The sequence below is a fragment of the Vulpes vulpes genome, chromosome 4 (assembly GCF_048418805.1).
Source record: "Vulpes vulpes isolate BD-2025 chromosome 4, VulVul3, whole genome shotgun sequence".
Classification (NCBI taxonomy): Eukaryota; Metazoa; Chordata; class Mammalia; order Carnivora; family Canidae; genus Vulpes; species Vulpes vulpes.
This window is the reverse complement of record NC_132783.1, coordinates 126,955,110-126,976,971: the sequence shown is the minus strand read 5'-3', so window position 1 is coordinate 126,976,971 and position 21,862 is coordinate 126,955,110. Positions and strand designations below refer to the sequence as shown.

Here is a 21,862-nt window from a genome sequence, read left to right as displayed (position 1 = left end):
CATTTTATTAACATTTTAAAACCTCAAAGGAATGACTCTTTAGTGTAGTGTATGTGTCACAGGTGCCCAAATGGGCAGCCAGATTTCGTTTTCCCATCATAGCCTGTAGAGCTCAATGTATCTTCACGTTGCATGTAAATTATTCTGCTTTCATAATGATCGAACTCCTTTATTTAAATGAAATAAGCAGAGTAGCTTCTCTGAGGGCTTTAAAAATGTGCTTATGTTTTAGTCAAAACCGTTTTTAAATGGCATATGACTGATTTGCGGGCAAAGTATTCCACAAATAATAAAAATCACCTTTTTATGTAATCACAACAAATACAGGACAGGTAATTTTAATCAATGGTGATAGAAACAGAGGGCCAAATGGGACTAAGATTCCATTTATCCCACAGAACTATAAATGAAGATTTAGACATGTTCATCGAATAAAAAGTTGCAAGAAAAGTACACAAATCAGACTTATTGTATAGATGAGAAGCCAAAGAGCTCTACTTAAGGCAAGTTTTGAGCAGTTATATTCACTAAATTCCCCGTCCTGGTATTTTATGTATGCTAAGAATTCTGAATGCTGTACCAGAGAATGCTCATTTGAATAGCAAAAACAATCGATGTGTAATTTAACATTTTTAAAAAGGTACATTGTGCATGCACACTAAAGAAAGGCATTTCCTTTATCGTCTGCAGGGGAAAATGGAAAAAGAATTGCAGGTGCGCAATTTGGGCTGCTAGCGAACTACTTTAGCTCTCTTACCCATAATATTTTGGACTCTTACCTCAAAGTCGATCACAACGGGATTTTCCTTCACTGATTCTAACCACTCAGAAAATTCCTTCTCCGTCGGCACAGAGCTCCCTTTCTCCCATGCCAAGGCTGCGGCGTACTTACTTCTCCCACCCTGAATCAGGGATATGGATTTCTCTGCTCCCTGCAAAAAGGAACCTGCAAGGTGTTTCAAGAAAATGACTCACTTAATTTGACTGCACATTCAAACTTTAAAGAAAAGCCTATTCACACAGGAAGAGAAGTAGATGGTAGTCATGTAGCTCATTAAATAAGCTAGTGGAAGGCGAGAGAGCGCTCCTCCTCATCCCTACAGGGAGTGTAATAATAGAAATGGTAGCAATGTTAGCAGTTGCCATTTATTAAGCAACTCGTATATACCAGGCACTTTGCACTGATTGCTCTAAGTTATTCTCATGACAATCTTGAGAAGTAGGTATTATTATGAACATGGGCACTGAAGCTAGAGATAATGTAGCCTGGAGCACATGTGCAGTTACTGGGCAGGGTGGAGGGGAGGGGAAGAGTAGGAGACTGGGGCTCAAGCCCAGCTCAAGGCCGGGCTCCTCTGCTCCCTGCTCTTTAATGCCAAAGCTCCCGCTTTTGATGTGTATCAGTATATGTCTTGGGTGTTCCAAATAACAGGAACTACCAGGGGATTCTGTTATCCAATCAGTTGACTGCCAGGCTGGAGATTTCCAATTAGAGGAAAAAGTTGATAAAATGCTTTTAAGCTTAAAGACAGGTGCAAAAGCACAACTAACAAAAGAGAAAAGAAAAGTTAAATCTCACGTTAAGAGGTGGTATAGTGTGTCTTTAGAAGCAATGACATTTAATGTACACAGCTCAGATCTTTTCTTTTAAGATTTTATTTATTTATATGAGAGAGAGAGACAGTGCACATGAGAGAAATCGAGAGAGCACGAGCAGGGAGGAGGGGCAGAGGGAGAGGGAGAACAGACTCCTCGCTGAGCAGGGAGCCCAGTGTAGGGCTCCATCCCAGGACCCTAAGATCATGACCTGAGCAATGGCAGATGCTTAGCTGACTGAGCCACCCAGGAGCCCTACAGCACAGATCTTTCACACAAATTTTCAAAAACAATTCCTATGAGCTAATGGTGTCTTTTTTTTTTTTTTAAAGATTTTTATTTATTAATTCATGAGAAACACAGAGAGGAGATAGAGGCAGAGACACAGGCAGAGGGAGAAGCAGGCTCCACGCAGGGAGCCCAACACAGGACTCGATCCCGGGTCTCCAGGATCAGGCCCTGGGCTGAAGGCGGCGCTAAACCGCTGAGCCACCCGGGCTGCCTCTAATGGTGTCTTTAACTAATAAGGGCAGGAACTGAGTAATAGGAAATCATAGTGAGAAATAAAAGCAAATGAAGAGGAGTGTAGTGATATGGGTAAGGGTTAATGGCATTAATTTGGTGTCTATTCTGCAGTACCAGTAAGGATTAGCCATGCCTTCACTGTTTAGAAATTCTATAAAAAGAGAGTCTAGAATGATCAAAACAATGGGTGAAATACTCTCTCTGTGAAGAAAGTAGTATCCTTTCATAGTGAGGTTGCATAAGGGGTATAAGAAGAATATTTTAGAGGTCTTTGTATTTATTTTTCATATAAAAAAGGAGAGAAATTCGTATTTGCCAATATATTGTGTACCTATTGACAGTAGCTCTGACATGTTAGTTCACATTTGATTGATACCAGGTATTTCATGAATGGATTGACACTAGTAAGAGTCAAAAATGACAAGCATGGGATCCTGAAGGAGTGAACATTACTGTTATTACTGTTTACTACTCCATTAGCTAGTTTGAACAAAACTAACTCTTACAAGTGCACAAGTGGTTTAAAAAGATTTCAGGAAGAAATGCTTATTGAAGATGATACCAATAGTGCAAACACAAGCAAAACAACCAGTAGGAGGAAGAACAGATGTTTCTATTTCTTATACAAGTTTCTCATGAGCCACAATATGGGATTGACATCAAAGCTGCCCAAAACATATCACAAATTTCAAGGAGTTTTTATGAATATATTAATTTGTCATTATAATATGAGTAAGACAATAAAAATTCTATTTATTTCATATAGGCTATCTTTAAAATTTTTCTCTTTTCTACATTTGCATATATTTTGTGTGCATAATATGTTTTTAGAATACTCCATTTATAAAGTTTGTTAGTATTTTTTTAGTCAGTATATTAGGGATATATAGTAAAAAAAATTTTAATGATATTATTACAGATTTAAACAGTTTGGAGTGGGACGCCTGGGTGGCTCAGCAGTTGGGCGTCTGCCTTCGGCTCAGGGTATGGTCCTGGAATCCCGGGATGAGTCCCACATCAGGCTCCCTGCATGGAGCTTGCCTCTCTCTCTGCCTATCTCTCCCTCTCTGTGTCTTTCATGAATAAATAAATAAAATTTTAAAAATAAATAAATAAAATAAAAAGTTTGGAGTTCATTTGATTAAATGAGTTCAGGATTAGAAATAGACAAATTATGTTTTTGTGTGTGCTTTACTCTTTTGAAAAACTTTATTGTTTCAAAAGTTTATTTAAATTCAATTAGCATATAATGTCTTACTGGTTTCAGAGGTAAAGGTCAGTGATTCATTATCTTATATAATCCCAGTCCTTATTACATCACATGCCCTCCTTAATGTTCATCACTTAGTTACTCTATCTGTTATCCCTCTCTTCTCCAGTGACTCTCAATTTTTTTCCTATGATTAAGGATTTCTTATGGTTTGTCTCCCTCTCTTTTGTCTCCCTCTCTCGTTTTATTTTTTTCCTCTATTCTCCTATGACCCTCTATTTTGTTTTTTAATTCCATTTATGAGTGAAATCATACAATTGTCTTTCTCTGATTGACTTAGTTCACTTAGCATAACATCCTCAATGACATTCATCCACATTGTTGCAAATGGCATTTCATTGTTTTTTTGATGGCTGAGTAGTAGTCCATTGTATATGTGTACCACATCTTCTTTATCCACTCATCTGTCAATGGACATCTGGGCTCTTTCCATAGCTTGGCTATTGTGGACATTGCTGCTATATACCTTAACGGGCAGGTTCCCGTTTGGATCACTACATTTGCATCTCTGGGGTAAGTACCCAGTAGTGCAATTGCTGGGTCATAGAGTAGCTCTATTTTCAACTGTTTGAGAACCTCCATACTGTTTTCCAGAGTGGCTGTACCAGTTTGTATTCCCACCAATGATGTAAGAGGGTTCCTCTTTCTCCCCATCCTTGCCAACACCTGTTGTTTCCTGATTTGTTATTTTTTAACCATTCTGACTGGTGTGAGGTGGTATCTCATTGTGGTTTTGATTTGTATTTCCTTGATGCCAAGTGACATTGAGCATTTTTTCATGTGCTGTTGGCCATTTGTATGTCTTCTTTGGAGACGTGTCTGTTCAATGTCTTCTGCCCATTTCTTGATTGGATTATTTGTTCTTTGGGTGTTGAGTTTGATAAATTCTTCATAGATTTTGAATACTAGCCCTTTATCAGATGTGTCATTTGCAAATATCTTCTCCCATTCTGTGGGTTGCTTTTGGTTTTGTTGACTGTTTCCTGTGCAAAAGCTTTTTATCTTGATGAAGTCTCAATAGTTCATTTTTGCCTTTGTTTCCTTTGCCTTTGGAGGTGTGTCTAGCAAGAAGCTGCTGTGGCTGAAGTCACAGAGATTGCTGCCTGTGTTCTCCTCTAGGATTTTGATGGATTCCTGTCTCACATTTAGGTCTTTCTTCCATTTTTGAGTCTATTTTTGTGTATGAGTGAGGAAATGGTCCAGTTTCATTCTTCTACATGTGGCTGTCCAATTTTCCCAACACCATTTGTTGAAGAGACAGTCTTTTTTACCATTGGATATTCTTTCCTGCTTTGTCAAAAATTAGTTGAGCATCCATTTCTGGGTTCTCTATTCTGTTCCATTGATCTATGTGTCTGTTTTTGTTCCAGTACTGTACTCCCTTGATGATTACAGCTTTGGAATAGAGTTTGAACTCTGGAATTGTGATGCCACCAGTTTTAGTTTTCTTTTTTCAACAATCCTTTGGCTATTCAGGGTCTTTTCTGGTTAAATATAAATTTTAGGATTATTTGTTCCAACTCTGTGAAATAAGTTGATGGTATTTTGATAGGGATTGCACTGAATGTATAGATTGCTCTAGGTAGCATAGACATTTTAGCAATATTTGTTCTTACGACCCATGATCATGGAATGTTTTTCCATTTATTTGTGTTTTCTTCAATTTCTTTCACGAGTGTTCTATAGTTTTCTAAGTACATACTTTTGCCTCTTTGGTTAGGTTTACTCTTAGGTATCTTATGGTTTTAGATGCAATTGTAAATGGGATTGACTCTTTAATTTCTTTCTGTCACATTGTAAGTGTATAGAAATGCAACTGATTTCTGTGCGTTGATTTTATATCCTGCCAGAATTCCTGCATGAGTTCTAGAAATTTGGATTTTTTGGGTTTTCCATATAGAGTATCATGTCATCTGCAAAGAGCGACAGTTTAACTTCTTCTTTGCCAATTCAGATGCCTTTTATTTATTTTTGTTCTTTTGTTGTCTGATTGCTGAGGCTAAGACTTCTAGTACTATTTTGAATAGCAGTGGTGATAGTGGACATCCTTGCTGTGTTCCTGATCCTAGGGGAAAAACTCTCAGTTTGAGAATGATATTACTGTGGGCTTTCATATATGGCTTTTATGATATCAACGTATGTTGCCTCTATCCCAACACTGTGAAGAGTTTTCATCAAGAAAGGATGCTGTGCTTTGTCAAATGCTTTTTCTGCATCTATTGAGAGGATTGTATGGTTCTTGTCCTTATTATAAATGTGGTGCATCACATTGATTGATTTGTGGATGTTGAACCACCCTTGCAGCCCAGGAATAAATCCCACTTGGTTGTGGTGACTAATCCTTTTAGTGTACTGTTAGATCCTATTGGCTAGTATTTTGGTGAGAATTTTGGCATCCATGTTCACCAGGGATATTGGTATGTAATTCTCCTTTTTTGGTGGGGTCTTTGTCTGGTTTTGGGATCAAGGTAATGCTGGCTTTATGGAATGAGTCTGGAAGTTTTCCTTCCATTTCTATTTTTTGAAACAACTTCAGTAGAATAGGTATTATTTCTTCTTTAAATGTTTGGTAGAATTGCCCTGGGAAGCCATCTAGCCCTGGACTCATCTGTTGGGAAGTTTTTGATGACTGCTTCAATTTCCTTGCTGGTTATGGGTCTGTTCAGAATTTTTATTTCTTCCTGTTTCAGTTTTGGTAGTTTATATGTCTCTAGAAATTGTGTGTTCGTGTGTGCTTTATTCTTTTTTTGTGTGTGTGTGTGTGCTTTATTCTTAAATGTGGTTTGATTTTAGGTAAATTTTCATCATGATTAATAAACATTTATTGAGAATCTGCTATATGCCAGGTACTGAAGACTGAGAGAAATATAAAATATGCCTTTTGTATTTGAAGGACTTAGACTCTCAATGAGGAGACAAAACAGGTACATAAATAATACTAGCAAAATTATAGAGCCATAAAAAAGGAAGGAAGAAAGATAAGAAGGGAAGGTAGAGAAGGGAAAGAAAAGTACACAAAAAGACCAAGAAAATAGTTTGGCTAAGTGGTACAGAGTGGTACAGCAATTTGTGATTCCTGAGTTAGGGCAGGGGAAGAATTCTGCAATCTTAGGCACTTAGGGAGGGTGGCACTATGAAAAGACTTTGAGGCAGAGCTAAGTCATGGTGGGGGGCAATGCCCTCCCAGCATGGGCAAAGACCTGGAATGAGGGGCAGATGTGCCATGTTCTGGGGACAGTGCATATGGACATCTGCTTGAGTTGAAGTTGAAGGTGTAGGTAGGGGAAGAGCAAACAGCAAAACAGAGAAGTTCTGGATGAGAAGCCAAAAAGATTGGACTCCATTCTGTAGGTTTAGAAATGACTACATCCCCTAGAAACATTTCATTTCTGCGTGGAGAGTTCGCCCAGTTCAGGGGTATTAGCAATAGCAATGTGTCACTGGGTAACAATGAATAATTGAAAAACCAGTTTGGAGACCATTCTAACAGTCTCTGACTTTGCAGTGTCCTTATTTTCCTTATTTGACATTTTCTCATCTCTTTGATGGATGGATTTTATAATTAAGCAGTTTTTTTTCTTTTTCAGTAAGTACTCAAGAATGTATATTCTCAGAATTCTCTCACATTTTGAGATGTCTTCCTGTTACCTTCATATAGGAAATTACTTTTTCCCCCCCTCTCAGAAATTTGTGGTCATTATTATCCTATAGCATTGAATTTAGCTATGAAGAAGTCAGAGGCCAGATTTTTTTGTTTTTGTTGTTCTGTAGGAGATTTGTTCATTCATTCAAGGTACCTGAAGAATTCATTTTTAAAATCTTTGTATTCGGCAGCCCAGGTGGCTCAGTGGTTTATTGCCGCCTTCAGCCTGGGATCAAGTCCCACATTGGGCTCCCTGTATGGAGCCTGCTTCTCCCTCTGCCTGTGTCTCTGCCTCTCTCTCTCTCTCTCTCTCCCTCTCTCTCTCTCTCTCTTGAACAAATAAATAAAATCTTAAAAAAAAATCTTTGTATTTAGTAAATTAACTATGTTTTGTCTTGAAGTTGTATATTTGAACAGTATTTCCAATGCATGTAATCAAAACAAATTTCTTCCTTTATTTCAGCAGGGATGTATTCATACATAGCTCTATTTTGTTTTGTTTTTTTCTTAACAGTTTTCCTGTTTGAGTTCTTGGGATCTCTATTTCAGGAACACGAATTCTCACAGATTAAATTACATTTGTCATTCCATTTTCATTAGATTTTCCTTAGTAACTGTTAATACCCAAATTTTTCTCTGCATTTATTATGAATTACTTGAAGTCTGTCCTACATGTGATTAACTGTCTTGGTTTTATTTTCAGACAATTGTATTTTGTTCTTGCAGTATCTAATTTATTTAGAACTATAATGGTGATATTTTTCAGTGTTCATTTCTCTTTGTAACTTAGCTTTGAAATCTACCTTTTCAATTAATTCTTATGATCTTTTTGTCTCTAGGCACTTGATTTATTGAATTCACATTCTTATTAAATTTATTTATTGTTTGAGAAACTGGTATAGAACCTATAACCATTCTTTGGTTTATATTACTAGGTTATTCATCTGTTATGCATGTTCACTTTTCCTTTTTCCTTTTTTTGCTATAACATGAATGCATAGTTGTCAAATCAATTCTTCTTATTTTGCTTACGCTTAACATGGGCATATACATGTAGATGTATGCTCTGATATTCAAAATTATCTATTTATTATTATAGTAAATATTTTTGTTTGTTCCTTATCTGTCTCCCCAGGAGAATATGAGCTTCATATTTTAGGAGTTTCTGTGATTCTGCTTCCCTTCATTGTTAGCAGAATGAGTAGCAATCAGTAAGGCAGTCAGGGAACAAGAGAACATTACACAGAGAAAGGAGTTATTTATAATGGCAAGGCACGAGAGAGAGCATAACTTATTTAGGAGTCTCTAGTTTAGCTAAGCAGAGAGAGAGAGAGAAAGAAAGAGAGGTAGGAATTTTCTTTAAGGCCATGACATGTTTAAGGCATGAGAATCGCACCATAAGGTTGGCCTTGGAAAAGTTTCCTGTCACAGAATATGTGTTGAATAGATTGGCCGAAGGCAATGGGAGAGGCAAGGGGACAGTTAGGAGGCTTCTGTGGTAATCCAGGTTGGAAATAATGAACAGAGGGCATGCTCGTAGAAGTGAAGAGATGGGGGTCACTGGGAAAAATATCAAGGATGTAGAGTGATTACTTATTGGATGTGGAGGCTAGAGAGAGGGAGAAATTGAAGACAATACTGAGGTTTCTGGCATTGTTGCTGGAGCTTTTATATATCTCTCTTAGTCTCTTAGCAGTCTGTATTTTTAATGGCTGCTTATTCATATAGCTTGTAAGCTCCTTGATAGGCCTGCTCGACAACCAACTTTACATCACAATGCCTAGTATTGAGTTCAGCCCATGGGAAGAATCAATAAATGTAAAACAACCAAGTATGAGATTACAAAAACCTTAGTTATTTCCCTTTTAAGTAGTGCTAATGATATTTTATTTTCACTCTCTCCTCCTCCTGCCCAACCGCCCCCCCCCCACCCGCCATCACCACACAAACGGCTGTGAGGTAGGTAAATGAAATAGAGGAAAGTTAAAAATAGCACAGTTAAGTATAATATGGTACTGAAATCACTGCAATCTCAGGACAGGGTACGTTGCTAAGAGAGAGTACTCTTACCTTCGTATTTCTTGGACATCTTGTTAGTGGTACACCGGTGTTCCACTTCTTTTTCCGCAAAAAAAAGCACGCTTTTCATTGTTTCAGTCGAGACACAGTTTTGGATTTCTTTCTCTGTTAAACCTAGGAAGTGGGGTACAAATAAAACATCCTGAGAATGTACCACTGAGGATTGAGAGAAGAGGGGTGTGAGGATCTGAGCACTTGGGAGCTCCAGATACTCTATCAGCTCCATCTTCTCCAATTCCTGTAAGCTGGGATGATTAATGGCTTTCACCTACAGATTCAGTCCCTTTCAGGCCCTGGGATGATCCTGAACAGAGGAAGAATTATGAATCCCTCCTTCAACATTGGCCCTAAGAAGCAAATATAAGGGAGCTCATGTTGGCCTCTCCCCTGTTGCCTACACACAATGAGCCTCAAAGCCGCCTGTCCTACTGGTCACGGCCACTGTATAACCTGCAGATCAAGAGATGAACACATGTTGTCTGTGTACCCCTGTCATGCCTTCTTTCTGGGCCATAGCTGATATTGTGAGGCCTGAGTCTGAGTAAGGCTTCTCACTGAGTAGGTGGTGCTAGGTAGGGAGAGATGGGGGGGGGGGGGGGGGGGGGGGCTATGGGATCACACTCATGGAATTGCCCAAAATGTTGAGATGAAAGGAAACCAGAAATTAGGAGCACACTAGACAACCCTGCCCTAAATGTGGGTGGGGAGGATATTTTTGTTTTTGTTTTGTTTTCTTGACAGTTGCCTGTGACCAACAAAGAATCTCCAGACCCAAAAGGAAGCCATTAAAGATGTAATCACCAGTCCTTACTGGAACCAGGACATCACAAGAATGATAAGGCCACAGGCTCCCTGGTAAGTTCTATTTTTTTTTTTAAATTTTTACTTTTCCTGGTAAGTTCTAAATAAAAGACTGTCAGTGGAGGCCCACACTGGCAACCCCACTGGGACCCCTCTCACTCCTGAGAGCTTTCTCTGTATCCTCACTTAATAAAACTCTATTGCTTTACTCACTCTCCTTCTCCCACGAGATTCATTCTTTGACTCTGTGAGGCAAGAGCCTAGCTCTCCCGCCTCAAGTCCACCTCATTTACTCCCGGTCATCACCTAAAAAGGAAATCTTGTTGGTCATCCCTCCTTCTCTGAACAGTCATTCTCATACTTGTCCCCCTGACTCAGCTGCTCATTCTACCTGTATCTCTCCAAAACTCTTTGTTTTCTCTCCAGAATTCTGACTTCCAGATCTATGAACTCTTCTCAGTGTCCTCATTGACTGTTGTCTTCCTTATCTTCAAACAAGCCTGTACTCCTTGTTTCTCCTGTTGTCTCCAAGGGAGGTGGACACTGCCTCACTCCCAGCCTTGGATAGCTGCGGTTGGTATCTTCCCAGCTTCCCAGCGCTGCCATTGGATGACTCTCTAGGTTTACAAGTCTTGTCAAAACCCTGATGCTTTAAGGCTCAGACCATTCAGTTCTAACATCTTTAGTCTTCATTGTTCTTGTCTTTTACCAAACTTCTAAGCATCATTTGTTAAAGAATTTGGCATTTGAGTCACTCTTTTCTACCACCATCCTTGCCTGTATTCTCAATGACTTCTAAATCGATGTGACATCAGGGATTAAGTGGGACACAGTGTAGGGAAACAGGTGTGGCTCTTTGTAGGCTGAGGTGGTGCTGCCCATCTGGGGTAATTTGAAAAGAATCAATGTTTCCTTTTTCCTAACAGTTTCCTAAGCCTCCTGACCTGCCACCTGAGATACCAAAGTTAGAATCCAGATTTGGGTTTGTTTTTAATGTAACTTATGTAAATTGAAGTATGTTTGACATAAGAGTCCTGGTTTTTTGATGTTTAGTTAAAGATGGCCTTGCAAAACACATGCACAGGAGAGAAAGAGTTGTTACTATCTGCTCCTAGGCACCTCAAAGCAAAGTAGTTAATCAAATACCGATATTTAGGGCCGTAGATTACAATCAGCAAAGGACTATTTTTAGAGCTTAAGGCACAGTTTGGGTGTGATGCTGAAACTGAATTCTAAACCCACAGATCACTGAGAAATGAGGCCAAGTAGAAGGGGCTGGGGTCTTCCTACTTCACAGTATTTTCAATAGTTTGACACATTTGAAGAGATGCATTATAAGTTGGCAGTGAAAAGTCTTATTTTGAAGTCCTTATGTTTACTATGCATCTTTAACACCCCCCCCCCCCCAAAAAAAAGGTCTAGTTTCTTTTTTGGTGAGGCTGAATAAATATGAGTCATTTTCTTCTGGTAATGTTGTTCTAATAAGTAGTTCGGTCAAATGCTTTGGTCATGTTAGGAATTTAATGCATCTATAGTGCATAGTTACCATCCTTTTTTAAATTTTCTCATTAGGTTTTTATTATTTATAAGTGAAAATTAAATTTTATGCATCCAATTCATTAACTATAACATAATTAATTGACTATCAACTTGGTTAATTTCATTTTCCGAGGGCTAACAGAGAATGTTTGAAGATTTGAACGATGAATCCCTTATAAGAATCATGGTGTCAGTCATGCAGTGATTAAAATATCAAGGCTTTATCAGTGATTTTCTGTATAAGCCTTTCTTCCCCTGCATGTCCTGTAGCTTGCTTCCTGACCTCTACCCAGTTGCTGAGTGATGCAACACTTGGCCTCTCAAACCTGCGTGTCCCTCTGATGTGCCACAGAGACAAGTATTTCAGAAATATCCTGAGCTACTCTGACTGGGCAAAGGTCAACAGTGTTAGTCAAAAATGTCATAGAGATAAATGATGGGGGCTATAATTGTTCTCTTCCAGTTCAGAGTAAGAAATGACTTCTCAACAAAAAGAGTTTAAAATTACTATCTTGCATATTATGATATCTTAATTGTTTAATGTTTTTACCATATTTCTGAAATTCTTTTCACCTAGCACACTGAAGCAATGTCAATTTCTATTCAAAGTTTTAAATTGACTATGGGACATGGAACAATAGAGGAATAAATGAAGGATGCAAATAAAAAGCAATTTAATTTTGTCTTCCTCTTCTTGGGGGAGAAAAGGTACCATGAAATATTCAGGTTATGTTTTTGAAGTTAATGACAAGGGATACAATTCTATTGAATAAAGCAAATAAAAACTAAGCCTATACTCTAGTTCCATATTGTGGCTAAACAAAGGGAGAAGAAATGGAAAAAGAGGAGGAGGTCTGAATATATATTCATCTAGAGAGCAGGCAAAAACAGGTAAGCATACCCAGCAGAGAATTCCATTTTATTGAAATATGTTTCTGTCTGGATGTGCTTCATCTTAACCATGATTAAAACTGTGCACAGTATTCTTATTGTGACTCAGATATAAATACATATATACTTATTGAATATAAGAATATGTATTACATATATTAAATATAGAAATATATTTAATTGAACATATATATACACACATTATACAGTGTATATAAATGTTTTATATATATATTATGTGTGTATATGAAGGTGTAAGTGTATATGGTCATATATTTCTAGTTTCCTATCATATCTCACATTCCCTTTCTTTCCCTTATTATATACATCTGTTTCTACCTCTATAGAGAAAGAGATGGAAGGTGAGAATGTTTTAGTAGGAAAGTATAGCTCATCACTTCATTTTGGTCATGGGTCTTCAACCATTAAAATGCTGGAAGGTTAATTAAAGATTCAAATAGTTCTTTAACTGACCTGATCTCTAAGCCTTTAGAGGCTTTGCTCTGAATGCATGATGAATATAGTTGATCAAGTGAGAAATTATTTTCTGGGCTACAGCAGTAAGTGACCAAAATAATTTCATCCTAGGGGTGAGACAAAAACCAATCAAGGGCCAGAAATTTCCCCCAACCATTTTTGCTCAGTATTAACGTGGCATTCTCATGGCAAGCAATATCAAATTCATCATACAAATAATGCTCCAGTGGAAAGGCTAACTGAAATGGAACATAAAAGTTAGGCAATATGGTAAGCCTACCACAGCATAAATCTTTTGGATTTCAGTAACTCTGTCAGATAAAAATATGGGGGGGGGGGGGCTCTTCCTGAGAGTCTTTCTTGAAGACATTTATCCTGTCTTCGCCCCTAGGAAAGCAGATCATGAGGGATATCTGGTTACTTAAAGTCTGGAATAACTCAGAGCAGCCACATTAACCATTAGTATTTGCCATCATGAGATGTAAGAACAGAGGGCCTGATACTCTGTTGACCCCAGGTTGTCTTGATATTGTCTTTTTAAACAAATACCTGATTTCTTTTTTTTTTTTTAAGATTTATTTATTTATATGATAGAGGAGAGAGAGAGAGAGAGAGAGAGAGAGAGAGAGAAAGTGGGGGGAGGGGCAGAAGGAGAGAGAGAGAATCCTGAAGCAGACCTCAGGCTGAGTGCAGAGCTGGTCATGGGACACGATCCCAGGACCCTGAGATCATAACCTGAGCCAAAACCAAGAGTTGGCCACTCAATGGGCTGCACCACACAGGCACCCCCTGATTTCTTTTGTATAAAATTACAGGATCAAGAATTCTTATTTATCTGGGGCAATTGGTTAGTTAAGTTCTGGTTACCATACAGTTTCCTAACCATGACCTTAAGAGACATGTGATAGAATCATTACAAGGGCCCTGTGTCATTTCACAAAAGGAGTCTGAAAGCAAATTTATCCAAAGATGTTTAAGCTGTAATAATAACTAATATTGGCAATTTAAGTTAATAGTTAAGAAACCAAGATTTATTTATAAACCAAGGTTTATATTGTTATTTTACATGTAAGCAGAAAAAAATCCTTAATTATATCCCAAAATATAAAGTTGCAAACTTTCCTTGAAAAAGTGCTTCTCATCCGGTTTCAAGTTTTATCACCAGTTGGTGCATATCTAACCCACATTTAGTCCCTAGTCAAGTCCTTAACTGTTCTTTTATCTTATGCCCTTGGCTTTTACTTAAAAAATCATTAAAAGAAAAAGACAACTAGCAAATTTGTTATAATTATTGTTCTATAAAATGTATTATCTCCTATAAAATTGCTATAGGTAAATTATTTTTTAGAGTTTAGTTCCAGAACAAATTTCATTTGTCTTGAGATAGTAGCATGCATCTGTCTTTTGGGTTACCACTACTGTGTAGCTTATGATGTTTCTAGATGTCAGGAAATACAGAAACAAATCTAATGTCCAATCAAAGAGGTTAAGTATATTTACTTTTTCTTCTTTTTTGGTCCTAATTTTCTATTTTTGTTTACTTGAATATGTACCTTTTGGCTATTCTCCCTATCATTTTGGATATAAAGTGGAGTCTAAAAGTCAATAAAGAAGAATTAAAATGATAGAGTAAGAGAAAAATGAATTGCATGTAATCTAATCAGAAAAATGGGTTGGAGAGGAGGTAGTGGCTGCAGAAAACCTACCTGAGTTCCTGAGTTCCTCAGCACTATATTGGTAGAGGAGGTCATACACACCACCCAGGGAGCCAGAGGTGAAATAGTGAGTCCCAAAGTCATCGAATATCCGGCTATACAAAGCAAAGTTGTATTCTAGAGGCAGGTGGTTAAGTGCTTTCAAAAAGACGTCAGAAAGCTGCAGATCTTTAGTTTTCATTGTGAAGTTTAAAACTTCTATCACTTTATGGATCCTAGTAAAACTAGAATCCTAAATGGAGAGGAGAAAAGAGGAAAAAATAAAAAGAAAGAAAACAAGATAATTAGAGTAATGAAAGCTTGAAGTGTCAAGCATTTAAATGTCATCTATTTATCCCTAGCTTCATCCCAACCATAGAACACTAACAACTTTAACTCTCTATGGCACGTGCTCACACACAAAATTAGAATTTTCATTTTATTTCCTCAAAGTCCTGAACAAATGAGATTATCTCAGTAATGTAAACTCTGTGGCTGAGGCATAGGTTTGGTAGACAGATCTACCAAAAACTAATCAATTATCAGAAAAGTAAATCTTTCACTCCTGATTGTCAGTCATGGTTGTGTCCCTACTGAGTGTTTATTTAGAAATCCTTGCTAACAGGAAACCTTGGAAAAGGACTGCATAAAGTTTTAATTGGAGGTTTTGCAACTGAGACTCAAGTCACAGCTCTGTTCCTAACTAGGAAAAGGCGTTTACATTTCTGAGTCCCCAGGAGTCTGTGAAATGTGACCAGGTGCACAGATGAGTGCATTGGGTCACATACCACATCCCTTTCAACTCTAAAATGCTATGATTCAGAATTACTTAGGTTTAAAACTAAACAAAATTATTTATATTCTTTCTCCTCTAAGCATAAACAGAAATATTTGTTTGAGGGTTTTTTTTTAATCGTTTCTTGTTATGTCTGGTTAATTTATGATTTGGTGGTTGGTATTGTATCCAAATCTTGTTCCATTACATTGTCCTTCTATATACTCACTGAGTTTTATGAGTATATCCATATATACTGTACTTTTAAAAAATTTTTATATACTTTACCTCTCAATTTTAGCAAACTGTAGTGTTTGAGTAATAGCAGAGAGAGAAGCATATTTTAGCAAAAGAAATTTATCGCAGCTACAAATTATTAAATAGGTATTTTCCTGTGTGCTATAATTATGGGATAAAATGGCTGCTAACACAAAAGAAAAGAAACAATCACAAGGATTGAAAAAGTCACCATTCACTCTCTTCCCTCTCTCTCCCCTACCCTTTTCCAACCCTGCCCTCTTCCTGCCTTTAACACATTTATCGCTCAGCTACTTCAGATGCTATGGACACAGGAATGCACAAGATAGACAAAGTTTATCCTTTTGAGGAGCTTACATTTTCAGTGTTCATTAATTCTTTTTCAAGTTTAATACTTGAATTTTGTCATAGAACCATGGCTTTGGAAGTTTGGGGGGGACATTCTGTTTTTAGTAAGAAGCACACTCACTTCCAGAGTATCTGAAATGTCCGTGCAGACACGGGGATTGAAATGCATAGCCCAAAATTTCCAGGTTGCTCTACAAACTAAATTGTAAAAAATACAAGTGAAACTTTGTATTTATATTGTAAAAAATACAAGTGAAACTCAACTCAGCACAAGTACACACACTTACGAAGTACATGCACTCATGATGGGAAAATAAGACTAAAAAATGACATGGCAGTAGGTTATTAACCATGTATAATCTGTTTTTATATTCTGAGAAATCTTGCTTTATTTTCATCATCTTTTTGTGGGTTCAGCTTCAAAAAGTAATTCAGAAAAGCACTGAATCTTACTAAGACAACTAGTCTTTGAAACAGAATATTTGCACAACAAATGTTTAGTCAGATCTGAAAATTATGTAATAAATAAATAAAGCATTAAGCTCCACTGAAGGGCTTGGATTGATTTTCAAGTGTGTGGTGACTTGTTTTCATTATTTGAAGACTAAGAGAGGTTATAGTAGCATTTTCTACTTAACCTGAGATTCCTTATTTTTGTGGAGTCTAATCAAAGATGTTGGGTTGAACTCGATGAAGTTGACAATTTTGTAAGTAAAAAATGGTTGTATGTCAGCAGTTTCATAAGTTCCAACAGATAATATGAATAGCCTAAAATGTTTCCACTTTGGGGCAGACTATAGAGGATCAAATAACAACCGTTTATCCACAGATAAGGGTTTTACAAGTGTTCTCTAGCATGTCTGAAACATTTATAAACCAATTCTGTGAAGCAATCTTAATGTTGAGACTGATGTATATATCTATGTCCCTTTCAACATCTCCATTTCCCTGTTTATTATGAACTATATTTTAAAGCATATAGTTGTTTCCAATCCTGGATATGATATTAGAGTGAGCTTAAAAAAAAAAGCCAGAATCACATGACCAATTCCAGATAATCTGAATCAGTAAGTTAAGAGAAGGGCCGTGGGATATATTTTTACTTCCTAGTAATTCTGATTCTAACTTGTTCTAAGCATGGGGGGATGGGCTAAATGGGTGATGGGCAATAAGGAGGGCATGTGTTGTGATGAGTACCAGGTATTACATGTCAGTGATGACTCATTATATTTTACTCTTGAAACCAATACTATACTAAATGTTAACTAACTTGAATTTAAATACAATCTTGGAAGGAAAAAAAAGAATATAATTGGTATTGCTCAACCATAAAAAAGGATGAAATCTTGCTATTTGCAATGATGTGGAATATGCTAGAAGAGTATAACTCTAAGTGAAGTAAGTCAGTCAGAGAAAGACAAATATCATATGATTTCATATGTGAAATTTAAGAAACAAGACAAATGAGCAAAGAGAAAAAGAGAGACAGATCAAAAACCAGACTCTTAATTATATAGAAAAAACTTATGGTTGAGTGGGGGCTGAGGGGGCATGAGTAAAATAGGTGATGGGAATTAAGGAGTACACTTATGATGAACACCAGGTGATGTATGGATTGTTGTATCACTATATTGTATACTTGAGACGAATATGACACTGTATGTTAACTAACTGGAATTAAAATAAAAACTTAAAGGAAAAAAGAATATAATTTGGTAAGTCTGAGGGACACTATGCTACCTATTCATGTGATAAAAAGAAAACTTGACTATGGTAGATAGCTGATAAATATTTCTTGAGTTAAAAATAAATATATGGACTAATTTACTCCCCTGTAAAATATTAAAAAGATCTACTCTGATTCCCTTAGAGTTCTTTTGAAGATAAATGAAATGCCTAGGAAAATTATAAAGTGCTATAAAATATCTTATTTATGTAAGCCTATGAATGGATGACTAAATTAAAATATGAAAGGCACTATGATAAGCGTAGGAGGAACCTTAAAATGGTGCCCTCCAGCTGCTGGTCCCCTTTGTTCCAGTGTTGGTAACTTTTTTCACCTCCCCCTTCAGGTTCCATGATTCAGGGCTCAGTCTTCCCATATATCTCTTTGGAAAAAACAAATAATATACAGTGGTGGTTGTAGTGAGGAACAGATACTATTTTAAAAGACATTTGTAAATGTCTGAAAATGTCTAATAGAAATCTATCTCCTAAATCATTTAAGAGTTGAAAAATACGTCCAGGAGTTTTAATAAACAAACAATAAAAGAAAAAGGAACAGAAGAAGAATGGTTGATGGATGAAGATGTATCTTTACATATTGAAGGAGTTTCACTGGTTCCTGGTAAGACTAATGGAAGAAATCTATTACTTAGATACAACCTAAATTCCAACAACAATAAAAATTATAAATTTCCAGATAGAGGAAGTAAAGGGGAAAAAATCAGTTCTGCACGTGATTTTTCCTATGCAACAATGAAAAGTAGAAGATAGTGGAATAACATCCACAAACCATCAAGAACAGAAGACTATGGTCTAATATTCCTATATTTGGCCCAGATATTCCTTGATTGTTCAGGGGAAATGTATGCATTTTAGATATATAAAGATTTAGGGAGTAAATTTATAGACACACACACACAATATATATAAAATATAACATAAAATACTGACTATGAACTTAGAACTTGTGTTATGTGAGGAATCCCCAAATAGAGAAGAATCAGAATAAAATAAAATTAACATATGTAATATAAAAATGAACACAAAAAAATCCCAAGGAATACCTTAGAACACAAAGGTTTTGAACTATCCAAACTGAGGTTTTGGAGGCCTGTAATGATAGTGGTGGGGGAACAGAAAGCTAGATACATTCTCAAGGAGATAGTGGGGATGGGGTGTAGGGAACTTAAACATCTTTTGGGGGCTTATAGATATTAATTCATGTGATAAAAGGAAAGCATAGGTTTAATTATGCACGTTAATTAAAGAAAGATAATCACAAGCAGAATTTAAAAGTTTAGTAGAACTTTGAAAATGACCAAAAGGACAGAAAGCAATAAACAGAAATGTGACAAAGACAGCAAATTAAAATAGGAAACAGCAACAAAGTAAAATGAGTAAGAAAAATTTGAAACGGAAGAAATATGATCAATTATTTCAGTATATTAAATCGAAGAGAGCAAGATTTCCTTAGCAAAGGCCTGTCAGATTATGTTAAAAAAGCAAAGTTCTGGGACACCTGGGTGGCTCCATGGTTTAGTGCCTGCCTTTGACCCAGGGCGTGATCCTGGAGTCCCTGATGGAGTTCCACATTGAGCTCCCCACATGGAGCCTACCACTCAATCTGTTTCTCTGCCTCTCTCTCTCTCTCTCTCTGTCTCTCATGAATAAATAAATAAAATCTTAAAAAAAAAAAAAAGCAAAGTTCTGTTACATGTGGTTTATAAAAAATACATCTGAAACATTAAATACAACTTTAGAGAGACCACAACCATAAATACAGCCAAATAGATGCATCATTATTTGTATTTACCTCTATAACTTTTGAAATCAGATATAACAAAGTAAATCTATTTAAATTTGCATTAGAAATCTTACTGGTTTGATGTAAAAAACTCTCCCCTTCTCATTACATGATTGCTGGAATTGGTGTTAATTTTTCAAAAAGAATAAAATGATTTGGAACCATTTTGATTACCTTTTTATGGGAGGCTTGAATGGCTTGTTTGAAGGCAGAGTTATGGGTGGTGCTTTGAGTTTTCTTTGAGGAATAAAAAATTGGTATATAAAGACTGCTCTGCTCTTCGCCCCCAAATAAACCTTGTTGATTTTCATTCTTTGTAAGAGAAATTAAGTCTTTGTAGAAATCTGTTTCCAAATCATCTTCTTTAGTTTGTACCTGGAGAAAAATCAGTATAAAATAAGACATAATTTAGGAAATATTAGAGCTACTTGTTAAGAACTAATGCAATGATCCTTCATTCCTTTATGCATTCAATAAATATTTGTTGAAGACCCATTTTGCTAGAAATAAAGGAAATGTTAGTCCCCTGCCCTCAGGAAGTTAATAGCTTAGTTAGGGAAATAAACAATCACAGACAATACAATGTGGGAAGTGCTGTGCTGCTATTGGGATTGACATTAATAACCATAAAACCCAGAGAGGCCACACCAGGTAAACCTTCACCAAGGAAACTACTAAACTGAGACTTAACAGGGTAATAAGCAACAAGGGCTACTTTTAGTCGGCTTGGGAATTTGATGCTTTTCTAAATCTAATCGAAGGTATCTTCCCCAAAACTGAGGCCTAGAAAAGGGAAGGACAAATTCTGTCCTTCCTCACTCTGGTTCCATTCCCACCCACTTAGCCTCCCCTAGATGTTGAGCATCAGCACGCTACTGGCTATGTCTGTGGGACAGAAGATAAAGAATCAATTGGCTCGGCCTGGTGGGTGGTTATCAGCCTTCACTGCCTAGGTCTGGAAAGTGGAGAAAAACACAGCCCGTGGGACTTGACTTGAACTAGGAGTGGAGCAGGAATTTTCTAAGTACAAGTTAAATTTCTATTATGCTTATGCTGGTAAAAAGAGACAATAGATGATTTAAAAAAAAAAAAGAAGTTGCAAAGTAAATTGATTTAAGAGTACTTTATGTTGGAAGATGCTTGGGTTTGCAATGGAAAAATTTCTTGTTTTAAAATATTCAGTATTAAAATGCACTGTGAGGCAAACCACATGTCACAATCAAATAGCTTGTACAATTAGTGAAGAAAAGACAAAATAACCCAGCTGCAAGAGTCTTGCTCAACAGTAAGATGCAGTCAAAAGTTCAGTGCTTCTTTCAGATAATACAGTGCATGCTAGTTAGCATTTAAAGGGCCCCAAAATGAAGCTCATCAGTTAGCAATGAAGCAATACGATCCAATTGAAATATAGCTGCTGCCATTTCTTTACCATTTCTCTAAAAAGCTCAGACTATAAATATTTTGTTTTATGAATTAGCTTTTACACAAGAAAAGATGTGTCAGCTTAAAGGAAAAGATACTAGCTTGGTAGTTTTGGAATGTAGGTGAGATTTGGTGGGGTGAGGTCCAGAGCTTAAGAAAAAATTCTTTTTTTTTTCTAAGATTTTTATTTATTTATTCATGAGAGACATAGAGAGAGAGGCAGAGACACAGGCAGAGGGAGAAGCAGGCTCCATGCAGGGAACCCAACGTGGGACTCGATCCTGGATCTCCTGGATCTCCAGGATCCTGCCCCAGGCTGAAGGCAGTGCTAAACCGCTGAGCCACTGGGGCTGCCCTCAAGAAAGAATTCTTGAGACATCTTTGATGCAAAGTGGTGGATTTATTAAAGCACAGGGACAGGACCCTTGGGTAGGAAGAGCTGCTACCCCCGGGGTTATGAGGGGTGGCTGATTACATACTTGGGAAATGGGAGAAGATAAGGAAAAGGGAGGTTTCAAAAGCATTTTCATATGTTAAAGACTCAGTGGATACTGGAGGCCTTGCCACTGTCAAGTTAAGATTGTTTTTCCTTCTAGCAAGGCATTAACATTAAGACAGTTGGGAGCTATGTGGAGGAAGTACTTTCTGTCAGCTTCAAGTATCTGTCAATGGGCTGCAGGTTAGAAGGACATTTAATTTTATCTACATCTCCTTCTGGAAGCTACAGTTATTGATAAAAATGCTCTGTTTGTGGAAATCACTAAGACATCTGTAAACTGAGGGAGGCTCTTGTCTTGCAGAATTGTGGTCTCCTTAAGTTAACCATTTGTTTTTTCCTTTCCTTAGCCTTAGGGCAGTGAGGAGTGCCTGAGGAATATCACACAGATCCCACCTGGGGGGAGTGTGGATTGTAGGGTGTCAGCTTGTGCTTTGTCCTCAGCCAGCCTTCTGCTCCCTCATCAGAAGGTATCCTGGGCAGAAGCTAAGAGAAAATCTGCCATGTAATTAAGTCGGT

General features: G+C 37.1%; 1 protein-coding gene across 10 annotated transcripts in view; it reads right to left on the bottom strand.

The window, feature by feature from the left end:
* Positions 1-21,862, bottom strand: part of C6 (complement C6) — a 94,866-nt gene that overhangs the window by 21,208 nt on the left and 51,796 nt on the right. For all 10 annotated transcript variants that reach the window (XM_072756995.1, XM_072756999.1, XM_072756994.1 and 7 more), the window contains 4 exons: positions 19,600-19,800; positions 14,528-14,768; positions 9,105-9,227; positions 780-946 (listed from right to left, as the gene is read on the bottom strand). In XM_072756995.1, coding sequence (XP_072613096.1) covers positions 780-946; positions 9,105-9,227; positions 14,528-14,768; positions 19,600-19,800 — 732 coding nt within the window. The remainder of the gene's footprint in view (positions 1-779; positions 947-9,104; positions 9,228-14,527; positions 14,769-19,599; positions 19,801-21,862) is intronic.